Raw genomic sequence first — 18,607 nt, 5'->3', positions numbered from 1 at the left:
ACTACTCTGTCTATAGCCAAGAAATAGGTAGAATGCACCTGTTGTTCTTGAGTTACATCTGAGATGGAGCCTGGCATTCTATTCGCTTCTGAGGAATGTTAATTGCTGATACCAGCATGACAGGTGCAATGAGGAGTAGAAAAATGATCAATGAACTCAACCACTGAACAGGAGCAGAACTCAGACACTATGAGAAAACTCCTCAGCGCTGTAACTGTAATTACTAGTAATACTCAGTCTGGCAATCAATAATTCGACGCTTGAAATAGATTTTTTTAAACAGCGCCCGAAGTTCTAAATTGCTACAATAGTCTCTGTCCATGTAAGAAAAAAAAGAAATGTGTAATTCCATTTTCCATGTTACTATGGAGCCAATTCACTCACCTCAACTGTCTCTCATGGCTTCTCTCTTCTGTAGGCAATGTTCCTCAGTTCCAGATCATTACTGGTGTGGAGTCCTATCTATTTTGAATTTTGAGTCACTTCCTTTCTCACCAGTTTCAGGCTTTAAAACTTTCCCATTTTTGTATAGTACTTTACAAAATGAAGCCAAGTTCCATATTGGCCCACTATTTTTTTTACCCTCCACATTGGCTGCTTCTTTTACCGTGGCCCAGTTGACTGGGAAAAAGGGATGTACTTATTGCTTGAATAAGTACATCCCTTATTTAGATGTTTAGAATATTTTTCATATTTTTTATAAGTTTCCTAACTTGGTGATCTCCAATACTACATAATATTATTCATTAGACTTTAAAATATCCTAATGATATCTCTGGCAATCATATTTATTCTTATTATGGGGAAACTGAGGCACAGTGAAGAAAAACAAGTTCCTAATAAAATTAGCACTGAATTAGGAGATGTAAACTGAAAGACTACCAACAAATCCTTTGAAAATTAGAGTCCCGGGTTCAAACCTCAATTCATTAAAACTGTAGAAAAGGGAGGAAAAATTTTTCAAAAAGAAAAAATTCTATCTTTGAGCTTATAAATAATAATTTTTTAAGTCAATTTTTCTTATTTTTCTGCATCTAGATGGAATTTTTTTCCCTTTTGTCCATTGGGTGACCAGACTTAATTCTGAGAGCCTTCTTTTTAATTTAAGGGTACAACTTCTGTAAATACCCTTCTCTTACAAATGTCACCAACCCCGACGATCTCCACCTCCATGATTCTCAGAACTCCTGAACCAAGAACATCAGTAACACCCTGAACATCTCAGAAATACAAATTTTCTGGCCCCACCCACCCCAGACCTGAATCAGAAACCCTGGGGGTAGAACCAGCAACTGTGTTTTAACAGGCCCTCCAGGTGATTCTGGTTTATGCTACATTTTGAGAACCAAGACTACCTGTTGATAATCTTTAGGGTCTGACATAGATGTCATATACTGAATTCATATACTATAGGGACCACCCACCCAAGTCAAGCAACAAAATGATTCCTAGGGACCTACACCATTCGAGCTAGATTAGGAAGGGAACAAAGAGGGAAGCAAAAGTCCCAGTCCAATCATTTCATAAAGGCATGCGAAAACAGGGCTCACAGCAGCTTATCAGCTTCTGAAAAGTGGCAAGTTGTAAGATGGTTATTTTCTCACCTCACTTTTTTTTTGTTTGTTTGGAGACAGGGTCTCACTCTGTCAGCCAGGCTCGAGTACAATGGTGCAATCTCAGCTCACTGCAACCTCCATCTCCTGGGTTTAGGCAATTCTCCTGCCACAAGCCTCCCGAGTAGCTGGGATTACAGGCATGCACCACCACACCTGGCTAATTTTTGTATTTTCAGTAGAGACAGGGTTTTGCTATGTTGGCCAGGCTGGTCTCAAACTCCTGACCTCAAATGATTCCCCTGCCTTGGCCTCCCACGGTGCTGATTACAGGCGTGAGGCACCACGCCTGGCCTTCTCATCTCACTTTTTAAAGTCTGTCCACTCTGCATAATCATACCTGTTCCAATCAACTTTGAATTTCATTAAACATAGGTGAACTTTGAATTTCGTTAAACATACGTGAACTATTGTGTTTACATCTAAGTAAGTATAAAGTAAATCTACACTCTGCTGAAAGCAGTAACTCATATTTCTGTCTGATGGTTCTTGTTTATTACTTAGAAGCTTATAACCAAAGCTAAAAAACAATTTTAATAGGTTCAGTAAAGCCAACTACCACACAGATTTTACTTAATATGTATAAGAATACAAGATAAAAGATCTTTAGACACTTTACAAAACTGCCAAACTTGCTAAAGAAGATGAACCTGATAAACAGCCATAGGTACACAGCCTGTACGCTGAAATGTACGTGGGAAAGCACAATGTGAGAATTTCTTGAGCTGTCCTGAGGGTTACGTTAACCAGAGCTTCTCAACCTCACTGCATATTCAAATGGCCTGGGAGCTTTTAAAAACCACTCATGCCCAGTCCCCAACCCTTACAATCTGACAATTCCCCTACAATCTGACAATTCCCCTGGGCTCAGACAATGTGACAATTCCCTACAACTAGCCTACATATCAACTTTTAAACTTTTTTTTTTAAGTTCCCAGGTAATTCTGATGTGCAAAAGGATATAAGCCACTGTTAATACACACAGTTTTAAAATTCTGAGATGTTAGACATGTCTTTTTCCTTGGGCATATGATTCAAGAACTATGTCACTCAACAGGTGAGTGCTTGACTCACAGAATAAGAACTGTCATGACTATTAACTAAGAATAAATTAACCAATTTAATCCTAGATCTTGATTTCTAACTCATGGGATGATAGTGCCATGCTTTTTTTTAATATATTTTATTAACGTTTTTAAAAAACTATTTCTGCCAGGCACGGTGGCTCATGCCTGTAATCCCAGCACTCTGGGAGGCCGAGGCGGGCAAATCACCTGAGGACAGGAGTTCAAGATCAGCCTGACCAACATGGAGAAACCTCCTCTCTGCTAAAAATACAAAACTAACGGGGCGTGGTGGCGCATGCCTGTAATCCCAGCTACTCAGGAGGCTGAGGCAGGAGAATCGCTTAAACCCGGGTGGCGGAGGTTGCAGTGAGCCGAGATCACACCATTGCACTCCAGCCTGGGCAACAAGAGTGAAACTCCATCTCAAAAAAAAAAAAAGAACAAAAACTATTTCAAGTTTACACTCAAAGACAATTTATACTATCTGCAAAGATTACTCTTCCTCAACAGAACACAAGCTCAGTTCTAGCATTGCCTAAGTACAGATGCTCTTTAACCTGTGACCGAGTTACGTCCCAATGAAACAATTGTAAAGTTGAAAAATCTTAAACCATCATAAATCTGGACCATTTATACTTGCTTTATTCACAAGGTACCACAGTGCAGCAGGCAAAAACTGACATTGCTGGATCTAGCATAAGACATTCTGAAATGATGTTCAAAATCCAACCAAGGAGAACTGTTGAAGACTTAGCACTTCAAGAACAAACAGTTTGACATTTACATGAGATAAGTGTATGCGTATACCCACTTTAATGAGAACTGCAAAACGAAACAGGAAACAAAATTCATCTGGTCATTTCTCTAACACAGAATAACATTTTCACTAGAAGACAGAGCAAGAAAAGGACTTATATTTTGATTTAAGTTTCCACTCTTTTTTTTACTCCCAAAGACTTTTCCCTTGATGCTACACCTCCTCTTCTTATCAATTTGGAACAGAAATAATAATCTGCTAATACATACCCGGGAGCTTTTTAAATAAAGTGAAGATGTGGACACTCCTATAGCTAGAAAGATAACAAAACAGGTGTTTAAAACTGGCTCCACAATGCAATATATAAAGCATCCAAAAAGGTATTATATTTAAATTATGGAATGCTTTGACCTTAATTCAGGCACAAAAAGACTTGAATACTTAGGGGGGAAATAATCTTTTCTCTTCAAATAGAAAAAAAAAAAAGGTGGTAGGGGGAGGAGGGTCTATCCAACCACACAAGAAATGTGAAGCAAATTCAAAGAACTCAAAAGCAGGAATCATAAAGGAAACCCCATTCTGTGGGCAATCCTGAGGCCAGTTTTCTCCATATTTAGACTGGATCCAAAAAAGAAGTAGTAAAGCATATTCCCCATTAACTTAGCAGTCTTGCCTCACAAATAGTGTGCAAATTACCTTCCAAGACACTGAAAACCCTCTTCAGAGAGGAAATACCCAGGTTGAGGAAAAGGGAAAAAATACCCACTTAAAAAAAAAAAAAAAGTTTGCCTTTTAAACCCATATTTGTTACTCTTAATGCGTGTCCAATTAAGAGACAGAGAATACAAAATGTTTAGTGCTCTCAATTATGTTACAAGACAAATATTTTTCTAAGACACTGTAGTTCATCTACCTTAGGGAAACATTCATCCAGTGTGTTCTCACTGGTCACAAGTCATGACTATCTCCTAAATGTCTGTAATATCTGCTTCTCCTTCCACATCCCACCACAAATGCACTCCTTCAGGCTCGACACCTGCCTGCCCTCTTCAATCACACCGCTGGTAGAGAAAAACCGTTATGCCACCTTCATTTAACTCAGTAAATGATATGATTTGGATCTTTATCCCCTCCAAATCTCACACTGAGATGTCATTCCCAACGTTGGAGGTGGGGCCTGCTGGGAGGTGACTGGATTGTGAGGATGGGTCCCTCAGGAATGGCTCAGCACCATCCCCATGGTGATGAGTGAGTTCTCATTCAGTGCACAGGAGATCTGGTTGTTTAAGAGTCTGGGACCTCTCCCTTCTCTCTCTTACTCCTCCTCTCGCCATGTGACACGCTGGCTCCCCTTCGTCTTCTGTCATAATTGTAAGTTCTTTGAGGCCCTCACCAGAAGCAGATCCCAGCACCAAGCTTCCTATATATCCTGCAGAACCATGACCCAATTAAACCTCTTTTCCTTATAAACTACACAGTCTCAAGTATTTCTTTACAGCAATGCAAACACTGACAAGCACGAATCAGCCTCATTTACTATTTATTTATTTATTTTGAGATGGAGGCTCACTCTGTCACCAGACCGGACTGCAGTGGCACGATCTCGGCTCACTGCAACCTTCACCTCCCGGGTTCAAGCAATTCTCCTCCCTCAGCCTCCAGAGTAGCTAGGACTACAGGTGTGTGCCATCACGCCCAGCTAATTTTTGTATTTTTAGTTGAGACAAGGTTCACCATGTTGGCCAGGATGGTCTCAATCTCTTGACCTCAGGATCCGCCCGCCTCGGCCTCCCAAAGTGCTGGGATTACAGGCATGAGCCACCGCCCCGACCCTCGTTTACTAAAGCATAATTTGTTCCTGGGTCTGACACAGAGTTTACCGAGAATTTATTACTATACATAAACGCTATAATTTCCAACAGCAAGAAAACATAAAATATTAATAAAATTAACGAGTAACCTAAATTATTTGTTAATAATACAAAAATAAATACAAAAAGTTGATGTATCTTTAAGGATTAAATAGCCTAACATTTTCTAAGGTATTCCCATCCTATTCTCCCCCAAAATAAAGTTATTAAAAGCATGACTATAATGATTCCCTCATGCATTTTTACAGGTAAGAGAAGCTAATCCATATATTGGACTTTTTCAGAATTACTGTTTTTGGAAACACACTCATGCCTGTATTCATTATCTTAAATTGAGGAACTAAGAGTGAAAATAACTAAATTTAACTACCTTTTCAGAACAACAAAAATAAATAACTTCTCTAAATTACCTAAGAGAATTTTTCCATCATTTTATCTTCAGCAGTACTATCACTGTCTGAATGTTTGTGTCCCCTACCCCACCGCAAATTCATACATTGAAATTCTAACCCCAAAGGTGATGGTATTAGAAGGGGTGGTACTAGAAGGGGTGACTGGATCATGAGGGACACTAATCCCCATTCATGAGGGATTAGTGTCCTTATAAAGGAGGCCCAAGAAGACCCCTAGGCCTTTCAGCCACGTGAGGACACAGAGAGAAACTGCCATCTATGAACCAGAAAGCAGGCCTTCCTCAAACACCAAAGAAGCTAGTATCTTGATCTTGGATTTCCCAGCCTCCAGAACTGTGGGAAATAGATTTCCGTTGTTAATAAGCCACCCAGTCTCTGGTATTTTTGTTACAGCAGCCCAGACGGACTAAGACAAGTATCAGGAAATGACTTTCCTTCAGTCTGAATGCCTCCTGCGTGCAGGATAGGCTCTGGGATACAAAGATGACTAAGCTTTGACCCTTGCCCTTGAAGAACTTAATCCAGTCTTCCTTAAAGACACTTGTAACATGAACTTTCCTATTTCAGGTTGGAAGTGTAAGAACAAGAGTAAAAAATACAGAAAGAATAAAGCAGGAACTGAACGACTACAAGCTGTGAAATAGCCTGTGGCCAACCACTGAGGTAATGCGACACTGCTCACTTTTCCGAATTATCTGATATGCAAAGATCTGTGACATTTAAAGAACTCTAAGCAGTGGTACCTTCAGAGATGACATTTTAATCATTGTTTAACAAGCCTAAAGGGCAGAAGGGTTGAGGAGTTAAACTGCGATTGCATAACTTTTAAACATGTTATTTTGAAGTGTTAGAATTTAAATGTGAAGACATCTAAAAAATCCTAATAACTCCAGTTCACATAGGCTTTCTGAAATGCTTTAAAAATGATTAGCTAACAAAAAATGAAGGGGGGGTTCAATGCCCACCCATAATAAAGACCGAAAGCTTAGTAATCACTCCTATTTATTGGGCCCTTACTATGACTCAGAAATTGTTCTTAGTGCTCTGTACACAATACCTCATTTAATCACAGCAATCCTTCCAGACAGAAATTACTATTCCAGCTCTACGGATAAGGAAACTGAGGTGTAGAGAAGTTAAGGAACTAATTTTACAATATACATCAAATGTGCAGGGGATTTTTGAGCCAGGCAATCTCACTCCAAAATCTATAATGATCTTCCCAATATATAGTCCTGACTGCTTCTTGGTACTGCCTAAGAACAGAATGCACTAAATAAAAATTTTAACAAGTATGGAAACAATTTTTTTTTTTTTGAGACGCAGTCTCACTCTGTCTCCCAGGCTGGAGTGCAATGGCACGATCTCAGCTCACTGCAACCACCATCTCCCAGGTTCAAGTGATCCTCCTGTCTCAAGCCTCCTGAGTAGCTGGGATTACAGGTGCCCACCACCACGCCCAGCTAATTTTTGTATTTTGGTATTTAGGGGGGAATAGAGATGGGGTTTCACCATGTTGGCCAGGCTGGTCTCAAACTCCTGACCTCAGGTGATCCGCCCCACCTTGGCCTCCCAAAGTGTTGGGATTACAGGCGTGAGCCACTGTGCCCAGTCAGAAGTATGGAATTCAATGAAAATGTAAAAGGAGGCACATTAGAAAAACTGCTTTGTTGGATAAAATAAGAGGATACAGCCTTCTCTGAATATAGCTGCTCAGGCGTGGTGCAAGAGTGAACGGCTGTTATTCAAAAGAAAACCAACAACTAAAAAACTACAACAAAATTTACTTTAAATTCATGGAACACTGGACCCATTGTTTTAGCTATAACCCCATATCTGAACAGTATACACATTCTTATAAACCTTCATCTAAAATGTTTGAACTGGTGCCATCACCAGCAACCCTATGAAAGCAAGTCTATCATAAATAAGCAATGAAAGGGAGACTAGAATTTCAACTGCTTTCTACAAGTAGGAAAATGAAGTCACTGCCCACAATTAATCATGCCATCTATTTAGGTGGGGAAAAAATCAGTAAAGCTGTGTATACAACTAGATAATGATGATAAGAATAATGACACTTACAATGGATTATCCTCACAATCCTATCAGATAGGTACTATCATTGTTCCCATTTTAAGAGAGGAAACTGGGGCTAACAGGTTAAGCATTAGCTACCAAATGACCAGGGATTCACACTACAGAGCTGTACTGAGAACTCAACACCAATTCATCTTAAGTCTGATGACACAACATTGGGTGACAGTTTTATCTAAGGGTTTAACATTCCGTTCTTATGTAAATATAAGAATAAACATAAAAATCAAGATAACTGAGACAGGAAGGAGGAGAAAGGCAGGAAGCAGCATATACCCTGAGTACCTCCCTTGAGAGGGACTTAAAACCTCCTAGGAAAGCAACATAGTTTGGTATTGATGTAACCCAGCCTCATGACATTACACAATCCCAGCAAGATGACAGTTGCACGTACAATCACAGCCTTTGCTCTCATTCCTTCCATAACCTGGACTTTCTGCTCTGGGCCCGTCAGTATTTTCCGGCCCTGGTGGAAACCACCTGCTGGTAAACTTCCAGTTACTCAGCAGCAAGCTGCTGTCTGTAAAAGGGTTTCTCAGGTCAGCGTATGGAATGTCTATTTGTAACAAATAGCTGTGCATCAGTCCATGTTGAGAGGAATTGCTAACTGTCATGTGCAAAATAGAGCCCCCAAACATTTCAGAGATCAAGAGTACTCCACAAAGCTGAAAGTAATTTTTCTTCAATCTTTCTCCAAATGTCATGTAAATCCAATCATGGAAAATGGAAAAATCTTCTAATGAAGCAAATATATATACATACACATGTAAATATATATTTGTAGCATAGACACACACAGGTAAAAGACTGATTGGTCTTGAAGCTAACATTTAAGTATCATAAGGTAAGCTGGAAAGTTGGTAGAGTAATTCAGATTTTCCTGGAAATTCAGACTCTCTTGGCTTAGAGCCTCCTGGGAGGACTAACTCTCACCATATACAGCTTTGGATCAATCAGAAAGATGGCCATGACAATAGGGCTAGCCTTGGCAAATGACTTGCTATTTTCAATTGTAGAAGATTTTCCAAGTGAGGCCTAAGTGTTCACAATAACATTTCAGCTTGTTAGCAATCCCTCACAAATCCACCAAATACTAAAGAAATGGGTTTCGGACAGGCACACTGGCTCATGCCTGTAATCCCAGCAATATGGGAGGCCAAGGTGGGAAGATCACTTGAGCTCAGGAGGTCGAGGCTGCAACGAGCTATGATCTGATCGTGCCACTGCACTTCAGCCTGGGTGACAGAGCAAGTCTGTCTCAGAGCCAGGTCTTTGTTTTTGAGACAGGATACCCTGTCTCAAAAAAAAAAAAAAAAGAAATGGTTTTCAAGGCAGTTTCTTATGTAGAAAACAAGCTCCTAAAATCCTAATCTTGTAATAGGAAGAAACATTTCCATTTATAATACAGACATTTTACAAATAGTCAAATAACAATTCATCCAATATAATAAAAGTTGGCAAAGATTCAGAATTTAATGCATTCATGTTACAATAATTTTACTTTCAAATCACCCAAATATTTTTAATCAAAAACTGGTTGCAAATTTCAGCCAAGACAGAGATTCACTACAATCTTTGAAAACAGGCTTCATTTGCAACAGGTCCTCTTCCTGGGTTTTAAGCTAGTAAAACAGGAATTTCTCATTTATATGCAAAGTATGTATTAAAGGAAGAGACCATATGGATGCCTTGCTTTTGAAGTTTTAGTCTACCTCAGTTTGCAAAACCAAGCTATGACACCATTCTTGTCATTTCACACTAAACAAAGCAAGAGACAACCCAAATTCCCTAGGACCTGTCATAAAATTCTTAGAAAGAATGACAGGTCAGTGTTTTAGTGTGCCAAACAAGTCTAATAAATGTACTTAAAGTATCATATAAGTAAAAAAAAGCAACATTAAGGTCCCAAAAGTATCACATAAGGAAAAACAAGTAACATTAAGGTCCCTGTGACATTCTGGATGCTGACTCATACATGGAGGGGCGGGGGATGGGAGACAAATGAGGAAATTCAGAAATGGTGAACAGCTCTCAATGGTGTCATTCACAGAGCCACTGGGCAGAGCGTGGTGTTCATCAATGATACAGTTCCCACACTCACTGAGGCAGGGGGAGAATTAGACACAGAGCTGAAGAAGTCTTATGGAGAACAAGCAAGAGCGGAAAAAGCTTCACATTCAAACAGCTTCAAAGCTACAGCCATCTCATAGCAGTGCCCTCTTAGAATTCCCCTCTGCACGCATTCTGTTGTCATTTAGTCATTTCGAGGTCTCTATTCACTTAACACAAGTTAGCAGATTAACTGCTATGGTAAAAGATTCCTAAATTATTTTGGACAAAAACTATTAGCAATTAAGTATCTTTAAATATTACTGTTTACTAACATAATGGTGCTTCCTAAGAATTTTACTTTAATCAGTATTTTTTTATCACCATCACACTCACCTATTTTCTTTAGCCTCACAATTTATATCTAATAGTCTTAAATAAAAAATTACAGTATTAATGTAGGGTCATTGTAAAAGTTCTTTAGAATTTAAACATATTTCTCTAAAGGAAACTCATTAACTTCAATTATCAATGGAATCTAGTATTTCAAAGTTCTTCTACTGAGATTTAGAGACTGCTATAAGCACGTAACTAAGCAACTTTAAACTGCCATCAGAAGAATAAAATTTAAAAGAAAAATCATCATGCTTGAATGTAATACCAGAGCCAGTCAGGAATCCAGTCAGTAATTATTCTCAAGCTGTGTGGCTGGGGAACAGGGTGAAGATACACTGTTTCCTGTCACAACTGAATTCACATCTAATTCGAGAGCTAAGGAAAGGTTTACGCATATAACCAGACTGTGTAGTGCTACCTCTACCTGCTCCTCCAGAATTCAGGGAAAAGTCAGGCAGTGGTCTGAGAGAGCTCTTGGAAGAGACAGGCCTAAAGTCTTAAAGGAAGCATGATGTTTGTTTTGGCTGGAGGATTTTACAGGGAGCAGATAAAGAGATGGCATGTGTAGACAGGAAGGAAGGCTGCATTGCCAACACCTCAGCCCAGACACAGATATGAAAATAATGGGAGAGACCCAAGTGTGCCCTCTATTAATTCCTGAACTGAAGCAAAGGCAAAATTCATACTGATTGCTAAGATTCTTTTTTCCTAACAATTAGCTCTTTACACACTTTGATCTGGCCAAGAGAAAATAAATCCTTTGTCTAGGATGCCATAGGTATAGGCTGACCCCAAGTGAGAATAAACTATGACCTTTTTTGGCCCCTTCAAGACCTATGATTCATGTTTCATGGGAAATATTGAGAAATATTCCATTAGAAATGAATCTGCGTTCACAGCATATTGTATGCTTCCTGTGTTTTCTTCCTTATCACCAAGGACATTCCCATAAAAACACATTTTTTTTTCTTTTTTAATAGACGGGGTCTCAGAATAGAGTGCAGTGGTGCAACCATAGCTCACTGCAGCCTCAAACTCCTGTGCTCAAGCGATCCTCCCACCTCAGCCTTCTGAGCAGCTGGGACTACAGGCATGCACCACCACACCTGACTAACTTTTTCTTTTTTTGGTAGAGATGGGTCTCACTATGTTGCCCAGGCTAGTCTTTAACTCCTGGCCTCAAGCAATCTTCTGCCTTGGCCTCCCAAAGTGCTGGGATTATAGGTGTGAGCTTCCCCACTCAGCCCATATTCTTCTGTATTAATTTGCTTTCAACTTCCAAGCTGCCTTTTAATGAGATCACAATGAGCTTCTGAGGTCTTTCTAGTGGTGTCATAAATGTCCTATAGATAAAATTATCAGGCTAATAAATTCAGTTACAAGTAAAGAGGACTGACCTCATACAATGTGATTCCAAAGTTTCCAGGAAGGCCCAGCAACCAACTCCACCCCCTACCTGAAATCCCTACAAAGCAGTCCCTAAACTGAGGGCTGGTGTTAAAATAGCAAAGTTATTAGGCTGACAGTTTCAACCATGGCATAATCAATGGGTATGACTTCAAAATTTTCCAGGAAGGCCACCACCACCCATCACCTTCCCCTCAATTTAAAAAAACACCATCCGGGTGTGGTGGCTCATGCCTATAATCCCAGCACTTTGAAAGGCTGAGGTCAGGAGATCGAGACCATCCTGGTTAACACAGTGAAATCCTGTCACTGCTAAAAATACAAAAAATTAGACAGGTGTGGTGGCGTGTGCCTGTAGTCCCAGCTACTCAGGAGGCTTAGGCAGGAGAATCGCTTGAACCCGGGAGGCGGTGGTTGCAGTGAGCCGAGATTGTGCCACTGCACTCCAGCCTGGGCGACAGAGTGAGACTCCATCTCAAAACAAAAAACAAACAAAACAAAACAAAACAAAACCACTCCCGCCTGTTGGCCAGTGTTCAAAGAATATAAGTAGAGTTTCGATCTCTTAAATCCCTAACAAAATACAAATATTTCTTTCAGAAATTTCCATTACAATGTGACCATTTTCAGATTCCTTCCTAATAGGTTTTTAAATGACAAAGAACTGCCTCCCACTGTACCTACGAGCCCTCCCTGGCCCCAATCAACAACAGCTGGAGCTGGAAGCCCCACCTGGAAGCTGAGCCACCCCAAATCTGAACTCAAACCTGATTTGGGGCAGAAATAATTTAATGAGTTCTAAACCAATACTCCCTGCATCACACTGTCTGCTAGTCACTGCTCAACCAGTAGATCTCACTTCATTAACAAAGTGCTCGCCCCTAGCTCATTCCCAAGACTCAGTCTCCACCAACCACTTTTGTTCTGCAAACCATCTGTCTCATTCTGGGTATCTAAGTACTCATCCTGGTATCCAGCTCAAAATCCTGTTACTCCAGGAACAGGAACTTAACCTTGCTCTTGTCAAGAGAATGTAGTCCTCCCTGACATAAAGGCACAGAACAAGGAACTCAGGGCATCAGACATACCAGGGAAGAAAACTCAACTCTGCCTCTTTCTAGCTTTGTGACTTTTCGACAGGCCTCAGCTTCCTTATGTGTAACTACACACTCACTAAAGGAAAGAATGCATAGCACAGCCTGAGATGAATAAATGTTAGCAATGGTAGAGATGACGTTAATCACTGGGACTGTGAGGATGACACAGCAACTTGTGTTGGAATTTAAAATACACTGCCTATTGCCACATTTTATGTTGCTATATTCTACCCAACTGGAATGAAGGATTCACGAACTCATACTGGGACTCATATAAAGGGTTTCTTATTTTTTGCCTGAGTGACTGCCTTTTATACATTAGTGGCAGTCAATGAGTCTGAATTTGGGGTTCAGCCTGCTGGGCTGACTTTCCTTCCAGTTTCTGCAGTTCATCCTATTGCCCCAGTGCTTCCGAAACCCTAGCAAAGCACCTGGATCCAGGTCCTAGTCCTCATTCCATCCTGTGCCATTTCAATTAATTGGGCCAGGTACCACCACTCCCCAAAATGAAGATAACCATAGTATCTGAGACTTCAGAAGAGAACAAAGAATAGGAAGCCTGGAGGGAGCCAAAGATAAATGGCTCCACAATTCTGTTTTGGTCAAAGGCATTTTTGAAATCACTGTTAGGAGTGTTAGTGTCACTTATCTCCAAGTATCATCATGAATAAATACAAAGCTCCCTTTGTGAAGAGAGCAATATACTTGCAACATTTCCTGCAAAGTGCACCAGTTATAACATGGATTAAAAAAAGAAAAAAGTGGGGGAGCGGCCAACTCAGTGAAATTACATACATATATACACACAAAAAACACACACACACTACATGCACACACACATACACACACACACACACACATACATACACACATTCCTTAGACACCAAAAAGTAAACTTAGGTGGAATGAAAGAGATTTTAATGCATGTTCATCCACTAAGTGATTTGCTTTTATAGATTCTATTACACACACTCAGTTGTAGAGGGACATTATGTACTAGCCAATTAATGGGGTGCCAATGTTACCATAACCAGAGGCTTAATTGCTTTCTTACTGAACTGGAAACTTCAGCTTCATCCCATATAGGTGACTTTCATCTAGTTTTTCTAGTGTGATTTTTTTTTTAAGATACAGAGTTGTAGGATTCTGAGGTTTTAATTGTTCACAGTATCCGTTTATTATAGACTACAAATAGGTGAAAGACTCTATAGTCCATACTATTTTAAAATATTTCTTGTCTTCCTTGACCTGAAGTTTCCCCATATTGTTCATCGACTAAGACTAGGTTTTGATTTTAAATGATTTAGAATTCCAAAGATCAATTTCTGGGGCACAACAGAGAAATGCAGAGTAGAAATCATTAATAAAAGTGATTAAATAATTTCATATTAACTTCAATTAAAACTCATTAGCCTTGAATCTTTAAAACTATACTCATTTCTCAAGAAATATTTTCTAAGTTTTGTTCTTATAGATACAAAAAAAAGTACAAAGCAACATGCTCTACTATTACGCAAGGCAAAAAAAAAAAAAAAAACTGTTTCTATACAGCTTATTATGGGAAACTGAAACTAAAGGGCATTTCCCCTAGTTTGTTTGTATATTGGTAAGCAAGTTCAGGTATTAATAATAAAGCCTCAGATTAGATTCCAGTTCAATTAATAACCTAATACTGATCTCAATTGCATGCCATTTACCATTTGCCCCATAATCCCAGTCACTGTCAAAAAGAGCTATCATAAACAGTGCCTTTTAACACTACAGTGTTTACCAGCTAACATCAGATCTAGGTTGATCTTCCTACACAGAACTCCATATGGATCAAAGTACCTACATAATTTATTTCCAAGTGAACTATACAGAAGAGGCATTAGTATACACACTAGAAGTGTGCTAGGAGCTGTAATAAAATAACTACACCCAAAAGCCTTACCTACACCTGGAACTTTAGATGACAAGATTCTGAACTCTGAGCTAATCCTATAATGGGATAAGACTTTTGGAGATCTTGGGAGGGGGCATTTTGCATTTGGAAGGAACATGAATCATCGGGGGCCAAAGAGTAGCCTGTGTTGGGCAGCCTCTGAGATGGCCCCCAATGACCTGCCTCTTGGTATTCACGCCCTTTCACAATTTCTTCTCTTGAGTCTGGGCTGGACCTACTAGCTCCCTCTTGCCCTCTAGTTATGGGCTCTGAAGCCAGCTGCGGTAACATAAGCCCCCTCCACTTCTCCATGGAGAGGCCCACTTAACAACTAACTGTAGAAAACTTCCTACCATTAGCCCCCTGTGAGTTAATAAATGTTGTTATAAGCCACCAAATTTTGGAGTAATTTGTTACTTAGCAATAACTAACCAACAGATACCCAATACAGATTTTACCACTAAAAATGTCCTTTGGATAACATCATAATATATATTTGAGACCATGCGACAGAAAAAAAAAGAAAACGAATATCCAAGATATACTTTACTTCTAGAAAATCACATGCAGACACACATAGAAAAACATTACTTCCTTCAAATAAAGAAAAAATCTTTGATTAGAATATTTACCAAAAATGTCCTTACCTTGAATGCACTGAAGTGTTCCATCCTCTGCTCTTATTGTGAAAGTCTCACCTGGATTAACTTGAACGAGAATAACCTGCCAAAACAACACATTAATTTCAGTTTAATACTGGAGCCTCTGGGATTTGTCAAGTGTTATTACCTAAATTTATATACTAGACAGGAAGCATGTGGCATAAAATCTTTTATAAACACAAAACTTGGAGTATAAGTCTTAATTGGGGGCATGGGGGTAGGAGGAGTACATGCATTCAAATTTAGCTAAGTGAATTCTCCTGTGTTGCTTATGATGCTATCTAACTTTAAAAACTCCATTTGAAGAAAACTTTTCTTTGAAAAGCACAATTCCCTTTTCGCTTTCACAAATTTAGAAACTACAATTACAGAAGAAAAAACACCAGAAACCATACTTACAGAAGAAAGCTGCATCTAGCAATGAGGTTTTAACCTAACAGTGTTGCATACTGTTCCCAAGTGTCTATTACTGATCTGGTTATATGATTCTATTGTGTGACAACAAAAAATATTTATAAGAAAAATTTTTATAAAAAGAATTATCTGTGTACAGGATCTTAAGACAATAATGAACAGTATTAAATATTATAAATAGGCCCCACCAAATACCCAAATGTTTAAAGTCAATGTTTTACTTATATGAACATAAATATTTAATATTAGACAACTTCCAAGACTAGACCATGAGTGGTAATAGCAAAGTACGTTCTGTCAACAGCCTTATAGTTTTATTAATAGTTCTAATCAAAGGATAATCAAAGGAAAAAAATCACTAATTGATATCTAAATACAAGTTAAAAGACATAATACAAACTTAAAAAACTATAGTTAGGCTGGGCACGGTGGCTCATGCCTGTAATCCCAGCACTTTGGGAGGCTGAGGCAGGTGGATCACTTGAGGTCAGGAGTTCAAGACCAACCTGGGTGAAACCTGGTCTCTACTAAAAATACAAAAATTAACCAGGCATGGTGGCAGTTGCCTATAATCCCAGCTACTTGGAAGGCTGAGAAAGGAAAATGGCTTGAACCCAGGAGGCGGAAGTTGTGGCAAGCCTAGATCACACCACTGCACTCCAGCCTAAGTGACAGAGCAAGACTCCATCTCAAAAACAACAACCACCACCACAAAAACTACAGTTAAAAACCACCATGTACAAGGCTAACACTATTTTAAAAATCACCATATAATTTCTAGAAATTGACAGGATGTCAGTGTCACATTCATCCTACAGTTATCGGAACAAGCCCTGTTCCTCCCTGGCTTGAAACTGTCAAGCATACTGTTTCCTCTGTCTGTGATACTCTTCCTGTACTCCTTCATCTTAGCTTACCACCTACCTTCCTCCATCCTCAACCAACGTCTATTCATCCTTCTCAGCTTGTGATACAGTGTTTTGACTCCCAGGACAGGTCAAGTCCCCCACTATGTGTTCTAAATCAAACAAAAATACCCGCTCTACTACTTCTTCCTAGAATTTACAACTGCAATCAATTAACTAAGCAATTATGTTAGTGTCTGCCTTTCCTTCTTTAATCTAGGCATGATAAGGATAACATCCAGCTATCTAGTCCCATGCCTGGCATAGAATAAGTTATGTGCTCAATAACTACTTTCACTGAATGAATGAAAGTCATAAAACATTAAAAAAAAAACTATTGCAAATAATTATCTTAGCTTAGAAATTAAGCTTTCATAAGATGCAATTTAAAAGTCAACTTTATTTACTGTATACACTATAATTTGTCTGTTTTGTAAAACTTTAGAAATCAAAACCATTTCATCTTTAAATATTCAATCTTTAATATCCATGTATTTTGCCTCTTCTAATAATTCATCCAGATGATACTGCTGGAATACTAAATTTTTTTAAATCAGAAAATACATTACCTGGAAAAAACAGGATCATTCAGGGAAACTCAGACTAAGCTTCACCCTTGGTGCTTCTCATTATCTTGAATTATGACAGTTATTTCAAGGCAATTTATTTTTCCTATATAATAACTGTAGATAATCTTTGAGTTTTCAGTATTTAAATTATCACCAATGTAAGCACACTGTACTGTTTCAAAAACTCAAAAGGAAATTCCTTCAAGATCTCTAGAATGATTAAAATATTTGGTTTAGACGGAGTTTCGCTCTTGTTGCCCAGGATGGAGTGCAATGGCGCCATCTCGGCTCACTGCAACCTCCGCCTCCCAGGTTCAAGCAATTCTCCTGCCTCAGCCTCCCCAGCAGCTGGGATTACAGGCCTGCACCACCACGCCTGGCTAATTTTGTATTTTTAGTAGAGACGGGGTTTCTCCATGTTGAAGCTGGTCTCGAACTCCTGACCTCAGGTGATCCGCCCATCTCGGCCTCCCAAAGTGCTGGGATTACAGGCATGAGCCACTGCGCCCGGCCAAATATTTGTTTTCTTGAAAAGGAGCTTTTAAAGTCATTTCTTTAACATGAAAACCATTTATTTTTACATAAATATACAATATAAAAACTACAATGGAAGAAAATAACACTTCAATACAGACAATTATCCATGTCTTTTTAAAGGTCCTTAGACCAATTCTAGCATCACTGTAATAAAGCAAAAACCATTTGCTTTGTGTTTAAAGCTCTAGGGATAGAACTGTAATATATGCCCATGGAATTAATTAGCTGGGGGAGGGGGGAACCAATGGATGTCAAGACTCTATGTCCTAGATTTTCTCTGACAATCCCAAATTCACATACTCTCTTCTACCACGCTCATAATTGTCAGACAATGTGCCCTGAATACCGGTTCAGAAAATACAATTCACCAGTATTACGGAAAGTCCCAGGCAAGAAAACGGATTTCTGAATTGGGACATGTCCGGACTGTCGTCACGTTATCTGCTTATCATATTGCACAAAAAGTGTCTGTAACAGTTCCTCAGTGGTCACTGACACCAGGCCAAACTTCAAAGAACGACGCAGAGGCATCCAGCCTCTAAGGTCCACTTATACCTTCCCCCCCTGCTTACTGAGTTCAATTCCTGACCCCCATCCCACTTCTTCAGGGAGAAAGATGATAGGTAACGGGCTTTTAAGCATCCGACGAAAATACCTCCCTTCAAATGTTTAGTTCATGTAATTTTCACTGCTGCTGAGTAGCCATAGCAACCAGATTATAATCTACCAAGTTACCTCAGAAACCAGGCAAGTCTCCTGTGTCCCAATATCAATTTTTCTCAGTAGAGCAGAAGTCATTATTTAAACAAACTGTATTCATCTTGGCACT

General features: G+C 39.3%; 1 protein-coding gene across 5 annotated transcripts in view; it reads right to left on the bottom strand.

The window, feature by feature from the left end:
• FNDC3B (fibronectin type III domain containing 3B) overlaps positions 1–18,607 on the bottom strand; it is a 361,399-nt gene that overhangs the window by 252,506 nt on the left and 90,286 nt on the right. For 4 of the 5 annotated variants that reach the window (XM_001165324.8, XM_016942296.3, XM_063807331.1 and 1 more), the window contains one exon: positions 15,339–15,414. In XM_001165324.8, the coding sequence (XP_001165324.1) occupies positions 15,339–15,414 (76 nt within the window). Of the gene's footprint in view, positions 1–384; positions 484–15,338; positions 15,415–18,607 lie in introns of those variants that run through there. The other variant, XM_063807332.1, reaches the window with a different exon arrangement.

This window comes from Pan troglodytes, chromosome 2, assembly GCF_028858775.2.
Source record: "Pan troglodytes isolate AG18354 chromosome 2, NHGRI_mPanTro3-v2.0_pri, whole genome shotgun sequence".
Lineage (NCBI taxonomy): Eukaryota > Metazoa > Chordata > Mammalia > Primates > Hominidae > Pan > Pan troglodytes.
Note: the sequence above shows the minus strand (reverse complement) of the source record. Positions and strands in the feature narration are given on the sequence as shown.